Source organism: Rhinoraja longicauda, chromosome 5 (assembly GCF_053455715.1).
Source record: "Rhinoraja longicauda isolate Sanriku21f chromosome 5, sRhiLon1.1, whole genome shotgun sequence".
Lineage (NCBI taxonomy): Eukaryota > Metazoa > Chordata > Chondrichthyes > Rajiformes > Arhynchobatidae > Rhinoraja > Rhinoraja longicauda.
In genome coordinates, this window is record NC_135957.1 from 46,341,732 (window position 1) to 46,356,849 (window position 15,118).

At 38.7% G+C, this 15,118-nt stretch overlaps 1 protein-coding gene across 1 annotated transcript in view; it reads right to left on the bottom strand.

Annotated features, from left to right (window-relative positions):
• Positions 1–946: 946 nt before the first annotated feature.
• The window catches only part of mtmr9 (myotubularin related protein 9), a 48,493-nt gene continuing 34,321 nt past the window's right edge, over positions 947–15,118 (bottom strand). The window contains exons 5-10 of the mRNA XM_078399443.1: positions 14,535–14,752; positions 11,850–12,011; positions 10,550–10,691; positions 8,641–8,861; positions 4,576–4,727; positions 947–3,693 (exon numbers count right to left, since the gene is read on the bottom strand). Of these exons, the coding sequence (XP_078255569.1) occupies positions 3,530–3,693; positions 4,576–4,727; positions 8,641–8,861; positions 10,550–10,691; positions 11,850–12,011; positions 14,535–14,752 (1,059 nt within the window). The 3' untranslated portion in view covers positions 947–3,529. The remainder of the gene's footprint in view (positions 3,694–4,575; positions 4,728–8,640; positions 8,862–10,549; positions 10,692–11,849; positions 12,012–14,534; positions 14,753–15,118) is intronic.

Genomic DNA, 15,118 nt, shown 5'->3' on the forward strand with positions numbered 1-15,118 from the left:
TCAGTCATCAACCTCAAAAAAAAAACTTCACTTCAGTTGGAAAACAACTTGTATACGCTCCAAAAAATCCCATTACAATCTCGGAAAATGCTTTACAGTACAAACATTTCCATCACATTTAGCTTCTCCTAAAGGAAAAGAGTTCTTCTAAACAAATAATGCTTAATAAAAGGTGCAATTTTGGTTCATTGACTTAAAGAAGAACAAACTGAATCAGATGTCTAAACTTTGCTTTTGTAGGTCATCATAAAACCTTAGCAGCACAAAGATGAAATTACATAATCAGATTTACAAATCTGTACAGATCTTCTAAATGCAGTAATCTGACAATGGATGCAATTACCTGCAATATATAGATAATAGCCAGAACACGAGCATAATTAAAATATTTCTGAAAACATGGCTTTAAGATCTACTAGACCATGTGGACCCAAACCTCTCCTGCATTGGTGCAGCACCGTCTCCCCACCCCCCCTCTCCCTCCTCCCCCTCTCCCTCCTCCCCCTCTCCTCTCCCCTCGTCCCCTCCCCCTCCCCTCCCCCCACTCCATCCGCCTCAACCCCCCTTATCCTCCCTTCCCCCTAGGAGATAGATTTAAACTGTAAAATGTGATTAACTTGAAAAATATAACACCGATTTCAATGAAACTTCTTCCATTAGCACCAAAGGGACGAGTAAGGTGGGCCTAAAATTGTTGCGCTATCGTGTACTGTTTGGCTGTAGTTCAGGAACAAACAAACAAGAGTTTTAGTATATAGATACTGCTAGCGCTGGGGAATCATGAGGTCCAGAACATACTCTGTGGATAACATGGTATGCATTGAGCTGATTTAATTACACTGAGGAATCATTCATAATATTTTCAACTAATTCTAAATAAGATTTCAATTAAAAAAATGCAACTTATGAACAGCATTTTTAACTTTTATTTTAAAAGGACAAATTAAAATAATGCAAAGATGATTTTGTGCAACATAAATGTGAATGAACAAAGCTGATGGGGGGTCACGTACGTAAAATATTTAATGTCAAAAATGACCATTTCCAGCCAATGCATGCATTGCATAATTTAGTCAGCACAACCATCAATAACAGTTCACAGAGCATAGCTTGTTTTTGAACATATTTCAACACCTGATTTTTAAAAAACACATAAGTGAAGTAAACAATTGGTTGAATTTGCACAAAGACAACTAAAATTATCTTTAAATATTGCATCGCCTCCAATCATCTGGTTCACATAATCAGACAGATTGAAGTCAATAGTTTTCAAACATATGCACTACATTGGCCATACAGTACGACAGAATGATTTGATAGGATTTCAGAACTTAACATAGAATGTTTTACAAATATTGACACAGCCTTTTAATGTTAACTATTCCAGTTCATTAGAGATTAATTATTGAGAATAAATTGCATCCTTTTTAAAATTCCCCATTAACACTGATAAGCAAGCTCCAATAACAAAAGAAAGCAAGAGGGACAACTATCAGAAAAGCAAGTGGTAGCTTCCAAAACAATCTAAAAAGAACAATTCACATCATGTTTGAAAAGCATGTTGTCATGAGCAAAATCTACACTCATCAGTACTTGAACACACTCATCTTTAATCAAATATAAATGGGGAACTGTATATTATTTCGTAAAAGTATTAACAAGTCTCTTCCCAAAATTGTATCAGCAACAGTCACACTAACTTCAAGTTACCCGGTTGTAGACAATTTGTAACCCCCAAGATTTAATTGAACTCACTCCTGAAAGGAAGAGGTCTCCGTTTATCCCCTTGGGTGATGTGGTACGATCAGTCGAGTGGGGGGGGGGGGGGTGAATGAAAAAAACTTTACAAATGAGAGGTTGAAGAATATCATTAATATCTCAATTCTATTGATGAGACCACACTTTTAAAGCATTGATTCAATTTTTCTTGAACTGCTCAAACATATATTCAATTATCCAATTCATACTTTATAAAAATTAGTGTATCGTTGGTATACTGGGAAACAATTAAAAAAACCTCCAGACAATTCTAAATACATAGCATTACCTTCCAAAATACCCAATTGTAATAATGTAGTGTAATTAAGGCATAAATATTGTGCTATGTATAAGCACATGCACAGATATGGATGTGTTGTCTGATTAATGTCCTATACTAATTTCACTGCTTCATCATCAACTACTACTTCAAAATCCTTTCAAATATTTATATAGGAACAATGCCAACAGAATAGAAGCTGCATATGCAAGTTAAATCTTCAATTTATATCCCTCTGTTAAAAGGTTAAAGTGCTAATACAAATAAAGACTGGAAATGATTGTTTGTCAGAAGTGGGCATATAATGTATTTTCAAATTCAGTTAACTGCAGTCCCTTCATCAAAATGACATTGTTGAATTGTGCAAGTCAGGGGGTCTAAACAGATTTCTACCAAAGAGCAGAGTTACCACCAGACAATGATATAACTAAAGTATATTCTTCATAAAGTGCAAACAACGGTATCTCAATTCAGAAATTAATTACATCGATGTAGATGTTTCTGCCCATCTGAAGTTCTTGATATTATCAAGAGGTGCCTTTTATAATATTATTGTCGTCTTTGTTGAGCATTCAACAACTTTCCACTAGCGGCTAGTTTGGTCCTCTTCCATATCAAACTAAAATATGATGATCAATTCATGTTTTCATTATTGATGATAATAGTAATCAAGGAATGATAATCATTTACACAATTCACTTAAACCTAAAAATATTACTTTCCATTCAGTAGAATCATGCTCTTCAATGCCTCCGATTTCTTCCACATTTTAGTATAAGCATTAGGATGTGTTTCTAAGGTTTCAAATGATAACAAATAGGTCTGCACATCTGTTAATAGCAAATTGGCAGTGTTAGCAGAAATCATTATTTGTGATATGTAATAGGTGCAATGTTTCTACATGAGCAAATTTCAGTAGCTACTGGTTGAACCATAATTTCCAAGGAAACCCATTTTGTTCCAAAGTACAGATACACTGAGGTGCAATAATTGAAGGCAAATTAAACTAGAATTAGACGGACAAATTCCCAAAGTATTAAGCAATTCAATAAATACTTCAATAACTCAAGTGATCCTTCAGATTCAATAATTTGATTATTTAACTATTCCCACATTCAGTAATTTGTTCACACTTTATACAAGGATGAGGCCAGAAGAAGTGACCGTACAATAAAATAATGAGAAGCACAGGCAAGATAAGGAATTGCCGTTCAATATTTGTACAGTATTTGATTGATTCATCTGTCCTGAAATTGAATGGTTCGCAGCTCAATCTGCAGGTTTCACGTTAAAACCATACTGAAAAATATTCCTCCTCAAAAACTGTTTTAGGGCACCTGAATTATTACCATGTAACTAAAAGCTAAATTTAATCTAACTGCAGATAATCTGATGTTCAAATGTGTTTAAGAATTAACCCATGCACAGCATCATATACAAAGTGTTAGTTTTCAATAGAGTAAATGCAATAATTAATAAATTTGCAGTAGTTTAAGGACTTTCAAGTTCTCCATCTTCTGTTTGTAGTTCAGCTAGCTGGCGTCGAAGAGCGTTTACTTTTGCTTGTAAATCCTTATTGTATTCAATAATATGAATAATTTCATCCCAGGCCTCATCCAGGTATTTTGAAGAACGATTCCATCGGAGAAATACACCTAAAATTAAAAATGGAATAAATTACCATCAGAATATCTCCAATCTTTACAACCTTTGGCTTAATTGCCCACAGCAACTATAAATCAGGAAAGTGCCCACTATAATTGACTTAAAAGTGCAAAATTAATTTAACCAGGATACACAATCTCCTGCCCTTGAAGAAATTGAATATCTATCCTGCTTTTCTGTTTAATGCACATTCAAGATATGCACATTCAAGAAGGGGGGGGGGCTAAAGTTACATTTAGATCCGATAAGAGTGGTAGATTTCATTCCTGGAAGAGCATTAATAAACCAGTTGGGTATTTAAACAGGAAAAAAGTTATATAGAAAATTGTGGAACCTCTTAGATCAGACCGCGCCTGCAAGTTAACTCTCTTCCACTTCCCACAGACACTGTTGGACCTGCTGCATGTTTCTGCTATTTTCTGGGGGGGTTTGTAAATTTCTATTGCAAGCATCTCCATCTTTATTTCATTAATTGCCCATCAGTTTAAAAACCAAAATGTAAAGTCCATGTGGGAATTGAAATTGTGTCACTGGATTGATATTCTGGTTTACTCGATCAGCAATTAAGCACTACCACCACCAATCCCTAATGAGCATTGAACCTGGCAGGAAATTGAAAGTGAGTGAATCTCATACCCCCATATATCCAAAATAAACACAATGTCATAATACTAACTTCAAAACAAGTGAAAGCACTGGCTTCAAGATGTAGTAAATTACCATGTTTTACCTACACAACCCCATCTCAAAAAATAAAATAATTGCATTATATGAATAAATGAATCAAAAGAACATCCACTGAATGTTTCCAGGCAATCCTTGGAAAATAAAAATTGACAAAAAAGTCTCAATTTCAAGTTGAACAAAATCACCTTCCCAAAGCTGTAAACTTTGTGGTGCCACTGAAGGCCAGATGACTAGGCTATTCGCTTCATAGAGAGGGTTAAAGTACTTTTCTAACTCTTTTGGTCTATTCACCCAAGACCACAGTGAGACAGTCTTCTGCTGAAGCTTTAGTTTTCGTCTGGAACAACAAAGAAAATAATGTTTAATTACTCTTTCTTTGTCGGTATTCAAATTATACAAATTCATTTTACCAGAGTTTCGCTTTAATCAGGCCACACACAACAAATGTAGGTGCTCCAAGAAATTCCCACTCTTGTACATCACACTTCATATCATACATTTGAAACTGCTCTCTCCTGAACCTCTTTTGCTGGTGATGCAGCATTTAAGTTACACGTAATTCAGCGGCTTGAACAAATGAACCATACAGACACACCAGAGGCAACACCCCTCTGGCACACAGGTGAAAAGGAGTAGACTTCCAATTTGATTTGAGACCTCATGTTGTCTCACGGCATCAGATCAAATATGAGCAAAGTTACCTTCTGATTGCGAATTCTGTCCTCCTCAACTAATGAGTCAGTGCTCCATGTTGAACAACATATAAAAGAGGCATTGAAAATAGCAAATGTAGGAGACACTCAATGTCTTCCATCAAGAATGACTTGTCATCATCACCATTGATCAGTCCTGGACAGTTTTGCAGAACAGAGAGACCTGGAAGTATAGGTACATGGTGATCTAACAGTGGCGAGTCATGTGCAGAGAATGGTGAAGGTGGCGTTTGGCACACTTGCCTTCATTGGTCATAGGTTTCAGGCGAGAGGGGAGAAATATAGAAGCCTTGGGGACAACTTTTTCACTCAGAGGGTTATCCATATCTGGAATAAGCTGCCAGAAGAAGCTGCAGAAGCGGATACAATTATAATTTTAAAAGTCATTTGGACAGACACATGGATAGGGAGGGTTTAGAGGGATATGGGCCAAGTGCAGGCAAATGGATCTAGCCCAAAATGCCAACTTGGTCAACATGGACAAGTGGGCCAAAGTGCCTGGCTCTATGACACAAAGTCTCTGCCTCAAACTGAAAACATCTTCCATTGTGTTCCACTCAAATGTACCAAGAGAAACTTGGTGGCTGAAAACTGGGTATCCAAGAGACATTGTCAACTATCAATGTATACCATCATAACCATTACAGGAATGTATACCATCATAACCTGTTTACTCAAGGCCCATCATATCCTTCACTCTACAATATTTAGCAAGGCAGGAGATCAACCCTGGTTCATTGGAGAGTGCTGAAAGATTGGCACCAAAGATCGGCACCAAACCTACCTAGAAATGATAAGATATCAGACCAGGGAACTGTTGATTGAGACATTTAAAATGAAAATTAAAAAGCTTCTACCTTAAATTTATTTTATCATATTGATATCCCTTCTCTCTCCTCTGCTAGTTACGCAAGAGAATTCTTCAATGTGATTACATGATAAGCTAATTTGATGACATAGCCATTGTTGCAGGTCAGGGACTTCTTCCAGTTGAGGCTTGAAAACTAATAACACGAGAGATAGGGATGTCCATACCACACAGTGTAAGATTACAGTGGGTTTCTGTTTGAGATCAGAAACTGGTGCTGTTGCTTCACTGCTGATCACAAAATCCAGCACATTTGCACCATAAAATTCAGAGCTTTGCCCAATGATACTAACATGAAAGCTAACTAATGTTTCTTTTGGCAGGTTGCTGGAATGCTGAGGCAAAGTTGTGGTTAAGGTGGTTCAAGAGACTGATGGTTGTTGGGAGGAGGCTATTCTTGAACATGGTAGCTTCTTCCTGATGGTAACAGTGAAACAAGATAAATATAAGAGAATAAAGTTATTTTTTACAATGTCATCAGAAGAAGTAAAGTCATTTTAAAGCTTGATTGAAAATATGTTTTTAACTGCTATTTAAAAATGTTAACTGAATGGGCGTCTCTCATAGCCCTAGGTATGGTATTCCACAGCTTGGGGGCGTAATTGAAAAAGGCTGCTTCACCAATTTTCTTATTGCTGCAGCATTGAGAGACTAACAGGCTGGCATCAGAAGACCCGAGCGCTCGAATAGGGGCATAGGGAAGAAGGGACTCTAAAATATGCTGCTCCTAAGCCATTTAGGGCTGTATAGACAAGGAGAACTTTATAGTCTATCCTGGATCTCACAGGAAGCCGATGAAGGGAGTATAATACTGGGGTGATATGTTCCCTTTTCTTGGTATTTGTGAAAAGCCGGGCTGCGGCATTTCAAATGAGCTGTAACTTGTTGGTGGATTTTGAATGCAGACCGGTAAATAAGGCATTACAGTAATCAAGTCTGCTTGATATGACAGCATATATAAAAGTTGTTTACAGTCATGTTGAGTTAAGAAAGGCTGTACTTTAGTAATATTTATGTGGTGATAGAAAGCATATTTTGTTATCTTATTTATGTGAGATTTAAAATTAAGATCACTGTCAATTTTTACTCCCAGGCTTGTGACTTATTGTTTGACATAGGCAGTCAAATTTCCCAGTTTACCAAGTAACATCTCTCTCTTGGGTTTTGATCCAAGTAATAACATTTCTATCTTGTCATCGTTGAGTTTAAGAAAATTAGCATTCATCCATTTTTTAATGGAAAATAGGCAGGAGGTGAAAAAACTTAAGGCATTTGCATCAGTGGGTTCGACGGAGATGTATAACTGAGTGTCATCGGCATAACTTAGAAAATTTACATTATGCTATCTGATAACTCCTCATAACCATGACATTCTATCTGTCGATTTGCCAAAGATTCTACATTTTTAACCCTTCAGCTGTACTTTAGTAATACTTTAGTAACTTAAGTTATTGTCTATATCTAAAAGTATAGTCTATTGCTAAAACTCTCGTTTGTTATCTTGTTTGTGATTGAACTTCAGCCAAAACGGTACACGATAGCGCCACAATTTTACACCCACCTTATTCACCATTCCCCCGTGCATGGTGTAGACCCACTTTTGTTACTTTTTAAAAACAATGATAAATGCCTCATAAACTTTAATAAATGCGCTCACCCCCCAGGAGGACCAGCGGGAGGACCGGCACCCGTCCCGGCATGCCCCGTGCCTGACCTTCCTACCACGATACAGCGCGTGGCCGAGGCGGCGGCATAGGGTCCAACAAGATGGCTGACCCAGCCACCCGCAGCTGAGCCGGGAGGGGGAGGCAGAGGATGCTCCACCAATGCAGGAGAGGTTTGGGCCCAATGGGTCCACTTGGTCCATTGGGGGGTGGGGGATTGGGGAGCACTGGAGGGGGAGTGAAGGAGGAGGAGCGGGAGGGAGGAGAGGTTGCTGCGCCAATGCAGGAGACGTTTGGGCCCAACGGGTCCACTTGGCCTAGTAGGGAGGGTTGGGATGGGGTGGGGGGATTGCGGTGGGGTGGGCACTATAGGGGGAGTGGAGGGGGGTTGAGAGGGATGGGAGAGTGTGAGGAGAGGGGGAGTGGGGGAAGGGGTATGGAGGGAGGGAGTGGGAGGGGAGTGGGGTGGGGGGGGGGGGGTGGAGTGGGGGGAGGAGGGTGCTAGACCAATAGAGAGGCTTTGAGTCCACTGCTCGCTCTGGCTGTAGCGCTGGTGCCATGGGGCTGAGGTGAGTGGCACCCTCTCCCCTTCCCTGTCCCCCCTCTACGAGGAATGGGCCCAATGGGTCCACTTGGTCTAGTTACATTATAAGACTGAATGTTAAACTGGAATGGTATTCTGACGTCACTTTCAATACATCTTGGGAGAGGTCCAGAGGATGTCAAGCACAACCAAAGTAAAGTTAAGAATAGATAATAAATGCAATATTCAAGTGATTTTAACCCACAGACAAAAAAAAGAAAGAATCACAAAGGGGAAATGAAAATTGCAAGAGCTAAACTCAATCTACTGAAATATATTGATCATCATTCAAAAACAACAGAGAAGGTTGACAGAGAAAATTGAAGACAGGAGATGATTTAAGGTTGAGAGTAAAACTACTCATCCTATTACTTGAGGAAACCTAAATACAACAAAATATCTCTCTCTCAAATATCACTCACCTTTCATTTTCATTATTTCCCAAGAAGGTCCCAAATTGAGAGGCATAAGCATGTTCAAACAACACGATTAGAAACTGTTCATTAAACTCAAATGAACATGGAAATTGGCGCTGGATCTGCCAGCAGCAATCCAAAAAGAGAAGAAATGTAGGTGCTTCATTTTTCTGCTTGGAATTAGAATAGGCTGACTGAGCACAGCGCTGCTGGAATGGATGGCCAGCCTACAATACATAAGCAAGTTCAACACAATTTTTTCAAAAGTTAAAGAAATGGTCCATACAATACAAAAGGTGATAATGACAAGACAGTCAGAGGGAAGATGACATTTTGCAGGCAGCATGCAGGAGAACACTTCTATACTCGAATTTTGATCTTTCAAACCTGAAATGTGTTTCTGTTTCTACTGCACAACCACCAACAGCTGGGCTATCTCGTGCAGGTTTCGCTCGCATGGGTACTGGGCACAAAAATGTTAATTTGGGTATTTATGTGGGCAAGTTTGGTGAGATAATCCATGTCCTAGTTTCGCACTGTGACTTGAAGAGTGACAAGGTTGGTGCACATCTGCTGGTGTCGGGAAGGATGTTCCACTCTAGGATAGTCCATGGATCTAGTGACTGCAGGTAGCTATTTTGTTTGCTCTAACTCTAGTATAAATGAAGTGACCCGAGGACTATCTTGTAAATTTCTGGGTATTGGATTGAATAAACTGAGATATGTTACTGGGGATGATGCCATGAGTCTCTTTGTAGACAGTACATAAGCAGGCTTTATCTGCAGCCAGACCGACAGCAGTAGGAAATTAGCTTTTAAGCCGTTTAAATACTTTAGTGACCCGACAGATCTAACCCTTCTGCATTAGGGACAAGTTGAAGCAATGGTAAGAGCTCCATTGTGCTAGAAAATGTGATCAACAGGGAGGCCTTCGGGCAAGCCTAAAGTGCTAGGGAACGTGACAACCCAATCCCTAATCTCCCTAGCATCCTTCAGGCCAATGTACAACCACCAGTGAACAAGGTAGATCAAGAGCAAGACAGGTGGATCAGAGGGGATGAGGAACTGCTGTGTACTCTGTTTCACAGAGGTGGCTCACTTCCCTGTCTACATATAGTGCTCCAGCCTGAGGACTTATCCACTCACCAACGTCAGAAAAAGGAAAAGGAAGTTCCTGGTTCATGATGAACTCTGTGGTACTTGGAGGTTGCAAGGTCTTGTCCCATGCCAGCCCTCCTGACCTGAAACAACTGGCAGTGAAGTGCCAACAGTTCCTCCTACTGACAGTTCTTCGATGACTGCAGTTTACATCCCACCTCAGGCAGACATCAAGCTAACACGTGACGAGTTATGTTGCGCAATCAACAAGCACAAAACATAATCGCTGAGGTCTTCAACCAAGCGAGGCTGAAGTATCTGTCTAACTACCATCAACAGCACCCAACATAATCAACCTCTGCAATGCTATCATCCTGAATGGCAAATGCTTCATCCCCGCCCTCACTTCTGACCACCTGGCCGGGCTGCTGTTTCCTGTGTAGAGACTGAAATGTGAGGCACTGATGAAAAGGATCACAAAGAACTGGCAGAGGAGCATTTACGGGACTGTTTTGAATCAGACCACGTTCAAGGTTTCATCAGCAGACCTGAATGAATATGCCACCATTGTCTCCAAATTCAAAGAAATGCATGGATGAATGTTATCTACAAACACATATCAAGTTTTCTCCAATCAGATTATAGACATATTTCATACTTGAAAATCTTTTCCTCAATGTGGACAATTATTTTTTCTTACTTCTTTTCTGTGACCCCACTCAATGACAAAAATGTTAATTAAATTTAATCTTGCAGAAACATCTTTTAAAATGATACAATTCCATTAGCAAAAGCAGCCAAATTAGATCCATTATACCTGCAACCACTCACGCTCAATTAACGCCTCAAATCCATTAATTGTTCTTGATTGTGGATCTAGGATAATGCGAGCAAGAGAGGTAACTTGCAAAGTGGAGTCAATCCCTTCACTGCCATGAACCAATACAGATGCACCTTCCCTAAAACGAGAGGAACTTAATAAATATTTGGAAAGAAAAGCATAATGTTGAATACCATGGATCTACATTTATTGATCCTAAAAAGCACTGAATTATTAACTATTGTTGGTATAAAGCTTCTTGCAGTTACAAATTAAGTAAGTTTCTGTGGTTAAATTCTATGATACTAGTACTATAATACTAATAGTACTAATCCCATACAAAATTGAGTTTCAACGTTGTATTTTATAAACTCAAATCATAATGTCATTAAATATTGTGTGGCCTACAGAGTTTATGAAATGATCAACAAATTTGGTATTAACATGTATTTTAATATTTTGCATCTCTGACTTTCACAGAACTAGAAAATAGAGATGCACATTCATTTTAGTAGGAGGGAAGGTGGGGATGGATGCTCGGGCCTGAGAAAGAAAAATACATTTATTTAGATAGCAGCAAAATGGGTGAAACCAAGAAACAGTGAAGGCAGGTGGAATAAGGTCATTACTATGGCTGTGTAATTAGTTGCTGAAGAGACAGACTAGATTGTAAATGAGGAAAAAGGAAAAGGATGCCAGGCAGAAATGGATCATATGTAGAGAACGTAATATTAAGTCTGGAAAGCTGCAACATACTGAGATGGAATATGAGGTCTTGTTATTAATATACAAACAGTACACAGTTAGTAAAAGGAAGATACAGAGTGCATAACTAAAAACTTTGAAAATTACAAAAAAAATCATAGACAAGAGCATTACTGAAAAGGCAGATGCATAACAAAAAAAAATAGCACAGAGGCAGTATGTTTTATTAGGAATATAGAGGAAAAAAAATGAATTAGCAGTCTGAAGAAGGGTCTGAAATGTCACCAATTCCTTTTCTCCAGAGATGCTGCCTGAGCCGCTGAGTTACTACAGCATTCTGTGTCTATCAAGTGGTCCATTAATACAGGGGGAGAGGAAATAAATGACAAAGCCAAATGAACAAAAATAATTGAAGGAACTTTTTTTCTAAATATCCACTGAGTAGTTGCTATTAAAAATGCATTATTTGAAAAGGTTATGGAAATGGATTCAAGGATATTAATTAATGTCTGTAAATACAAAATCAAATAACTTGATAGGTTTGCCCAAGAGTAGTTCCCAGCATGATATGCAGTGTGAAACAAGTTCTTACCTGTCAACACACTGTGCAGCTAGGCAAGCAGTGGTTAATATTTCTTTTATGTGGCTCAACCAGCTGGAAGCCTCCAATTTGCTCAGCCACCTATCCATATTGTGAGATTGGTCATTAGAAGCTTCAACCAGTTTGATTAAACTTTCCTGAAGAATGTGGTACCTGATTAAAATAAATAAAACATACAACATGCAAATTTCTTACACTTAGGATATATAACAATACTGATGGATCTGTGTAACAAAGTATTTTTGTACAACAATCTGAAAGCAATCAACATCACTAAATTAATTAACTACACTAGTCTCATTTTTTGTGCAAGACCATAATGTAATATTTACCACTAAGCAGTTAAAATATCAATTTGTAGACATTAAAATTTCCACCTTTCAGACTGAATGGTCTCGACCTGAAACGTTACCATTCCTTCTCTCCAGAGATGCTGCCTGTCCCGCTGAGATACACCAACATTTTGTATCTACCTTTTATCTTTGTATATATTTTTTTATTTCTAACCATCACCATCCTCTGACAGACATATGCAGTACAGTTTTGCCAGTGGCTCAAATAGCCATAACACTAGCTACACATGTAAATTTGAGCCTTTAAAAATGCATCCAGCGTAAGGGTATGAAGAGACATACCCTTTTAAGAAATTATATTGGGAAGTTACAATTCCACCATTGAGATAATTGTACCTTTCCAGTTCTTATGATTTTTGACAATTTTGTCATCTTTAACAGAAGAATGCATTACAGTGATAAGTAGTTATAAAGTCAAAATGACCAAAAATGCCCAGTGGACAATAGAAAGGTTACATGTACTACAGTATAACTCTGATAACATGCAAGTACATTATTCAGAATGCCCAATTGTTCAGCATCTGCCTCATTGAGGTTCTCTTCCCATACATTCCAAACATACCAAGGCCTTGTTTTCTTGTTTCTTTTAAATATTAGGGTTTGTTATTCCATACTCAACAGTCATTCAGCATGGAAACAGGCCCCTCGACCTATGTCCCATGCCAACCAAAATGCCCCATCTACACTAGTTTAATTTGCCTGCATTTGGCCCATATCCCTCTAAACCTATCCTATCCATGTACCTGTCTAAACGTTTCTTAAATGCTGTGATTTTGGACTTCTTTTAAACTCATTTTGCATACCAGGAAAAGTGTGAATTCAGAGAGCATTGATGTATTAATAGGAATAATATCAAATAATTTGGAAAAATTTGTCCGTCTAGCACCAAAGACCCAAAAGTACCAGATTATCCGAGTTACACTGTTCTTCATGTCACCCCCGGCTGTAGCTTACCTAATCTCTTCAAAACTGCCACGAATCTTGTACATGTCACAGATAGAGTCATAGATTCATACAGTGTGGAAACAGGCCATTCGATCCAACTTGCGCACACTGACCAATCTTGTCCCATCTACACTAGTCCCACCTGCCTGCCCTCTAAATCTGTCCTAGCCATATACCTGTCTAATTGTTTCTTAAACGTTGCAATAGTCTCTGCCTCCTCTGGCAGCTTATTCCATACACCCACCATCCTTTGCGAGAAAAGGTTACCCCTCAGATTCCTATTAAATATTTTCCCCTTCACCTTGAACCTATGTCCTATGGTTCTCGATTCCCCTACACTGGGCAAGAGACTCTGTGCATCTACCCGATCTATTCCTCTCATGATTTTGAACACCTCTAAGATCATCTCTCATCCACCTGTGCTCCAAGGTATAGATGAAACAGTGTCATGGTTATGACAAGGTTATGTACCAAGTATTTAATCAATAAGAGGTCTTCATTGGAGCTAGCTCGCCATACACCTTCCTTGTCAATCTCATCATTGCAGAGGTTTGCACCCTTTCTGACCCTGGCATTTGTTACCCAGAAGGATTGGTTTATCTCCTTCCTGGCTTCACCTGCAGCTCCAAGGGTTGTACAATAAGTACTAGTTACTGGGTTCATTTGTATGATAGTGAGTAGAACTGTTATCAGACATTTGCTCATCCCTTTGAGGAAATTTTTTTTTTAACAAAATCACCTAGGCACTGCACCAGCGCATTCTCAAAGATGAATCCTCCCACAAGAGAAGGCAATCCTCTTTTAGCTTGCCATTCACCCAAGGGTTGTCCATTACCTCCTTCTTTGATCTGGCAATCTCCTACCCGTCACGTGTCACTTTGAGTACAATATTCAATAGCTTTCTTATTGTTTCCAGAGTACATATGAAAGTAGATGAGAAAGGAGAAAACTACTTTATTAGAGGCCAATTACTGTGTGACATCTTGTTATTCTCACAAATAGTGTGGACATTAAAAAACTCACATAGTGGCCCAAAGTACTGTTTATGCTACTCTATGTTATATGTTACTCTACATATTACATGGAATGAAGCAGGTTGTTGTTTTCTTTTGATTACTACTTTTTCTTTAATTAAAGTTCACAAGTGGATCCTGGTTTGTGGAGCTCAGGAAGCAATGTTTTATTTTGTGATTCTTTACAGAGAACTCTAACCAAAGGAATTGATATAATTAAACATTTGATTTTGATTGCAAGCTTGCAATTTTAAGTGTGTTAGCCACAAGGTCTCCAAAAAAAGAATATCCTTCTGCATATCATTGAGCAAGAACAAATGCTTGTAAAAATCAATATGAATTGAATAGTTGTGCTTTTTACTGACCTCTCAATGGACCTGTGAATTCGTCTCCACTGAGGATAGTGTGCTTCCTGCTCAAAGCCACCTCCTTTGGCTCTGGCTTGCTGAGCAGCAGTAATCGATCTGGTGTCAATGATATAACCACGTTTCCCAGGCCGTAGAGTGGCATTAATCAACCTTTCATCTTCCTTACACCTTCTTCCATTGGTTCCAGTCAGTGGTTGTGCACTATACATCATTACCTAAAAATGGTTCATCATTAAATAGTAAATTGAAAAAATGGTTATGGTTACATAAATAATATTTTAAGACCATTAATCAAAAGTAACGTTGTGAATTTGATTCAATTGCTGACGTTTAGTTTTGCCTGCTTATGCATTAAATGACATAATGACAAGATTTTATAGTCGATGTCATTGAAGCTCGCTGTTGACCTCGATTAAAACTGCCCAGTGAGTGGAATCTGCTGTGTTGACTGCATTGCCAATCACTGGAGTAATTCCATAATTAGCAAATTGTTCCAAAATAGTCTACTGCGCTCAGATGCAAGAGTCGCCATGTTTTGGCACCAGTTAAGGTCCAGTCCACGCTCTAGTTGTTAAGAGCGG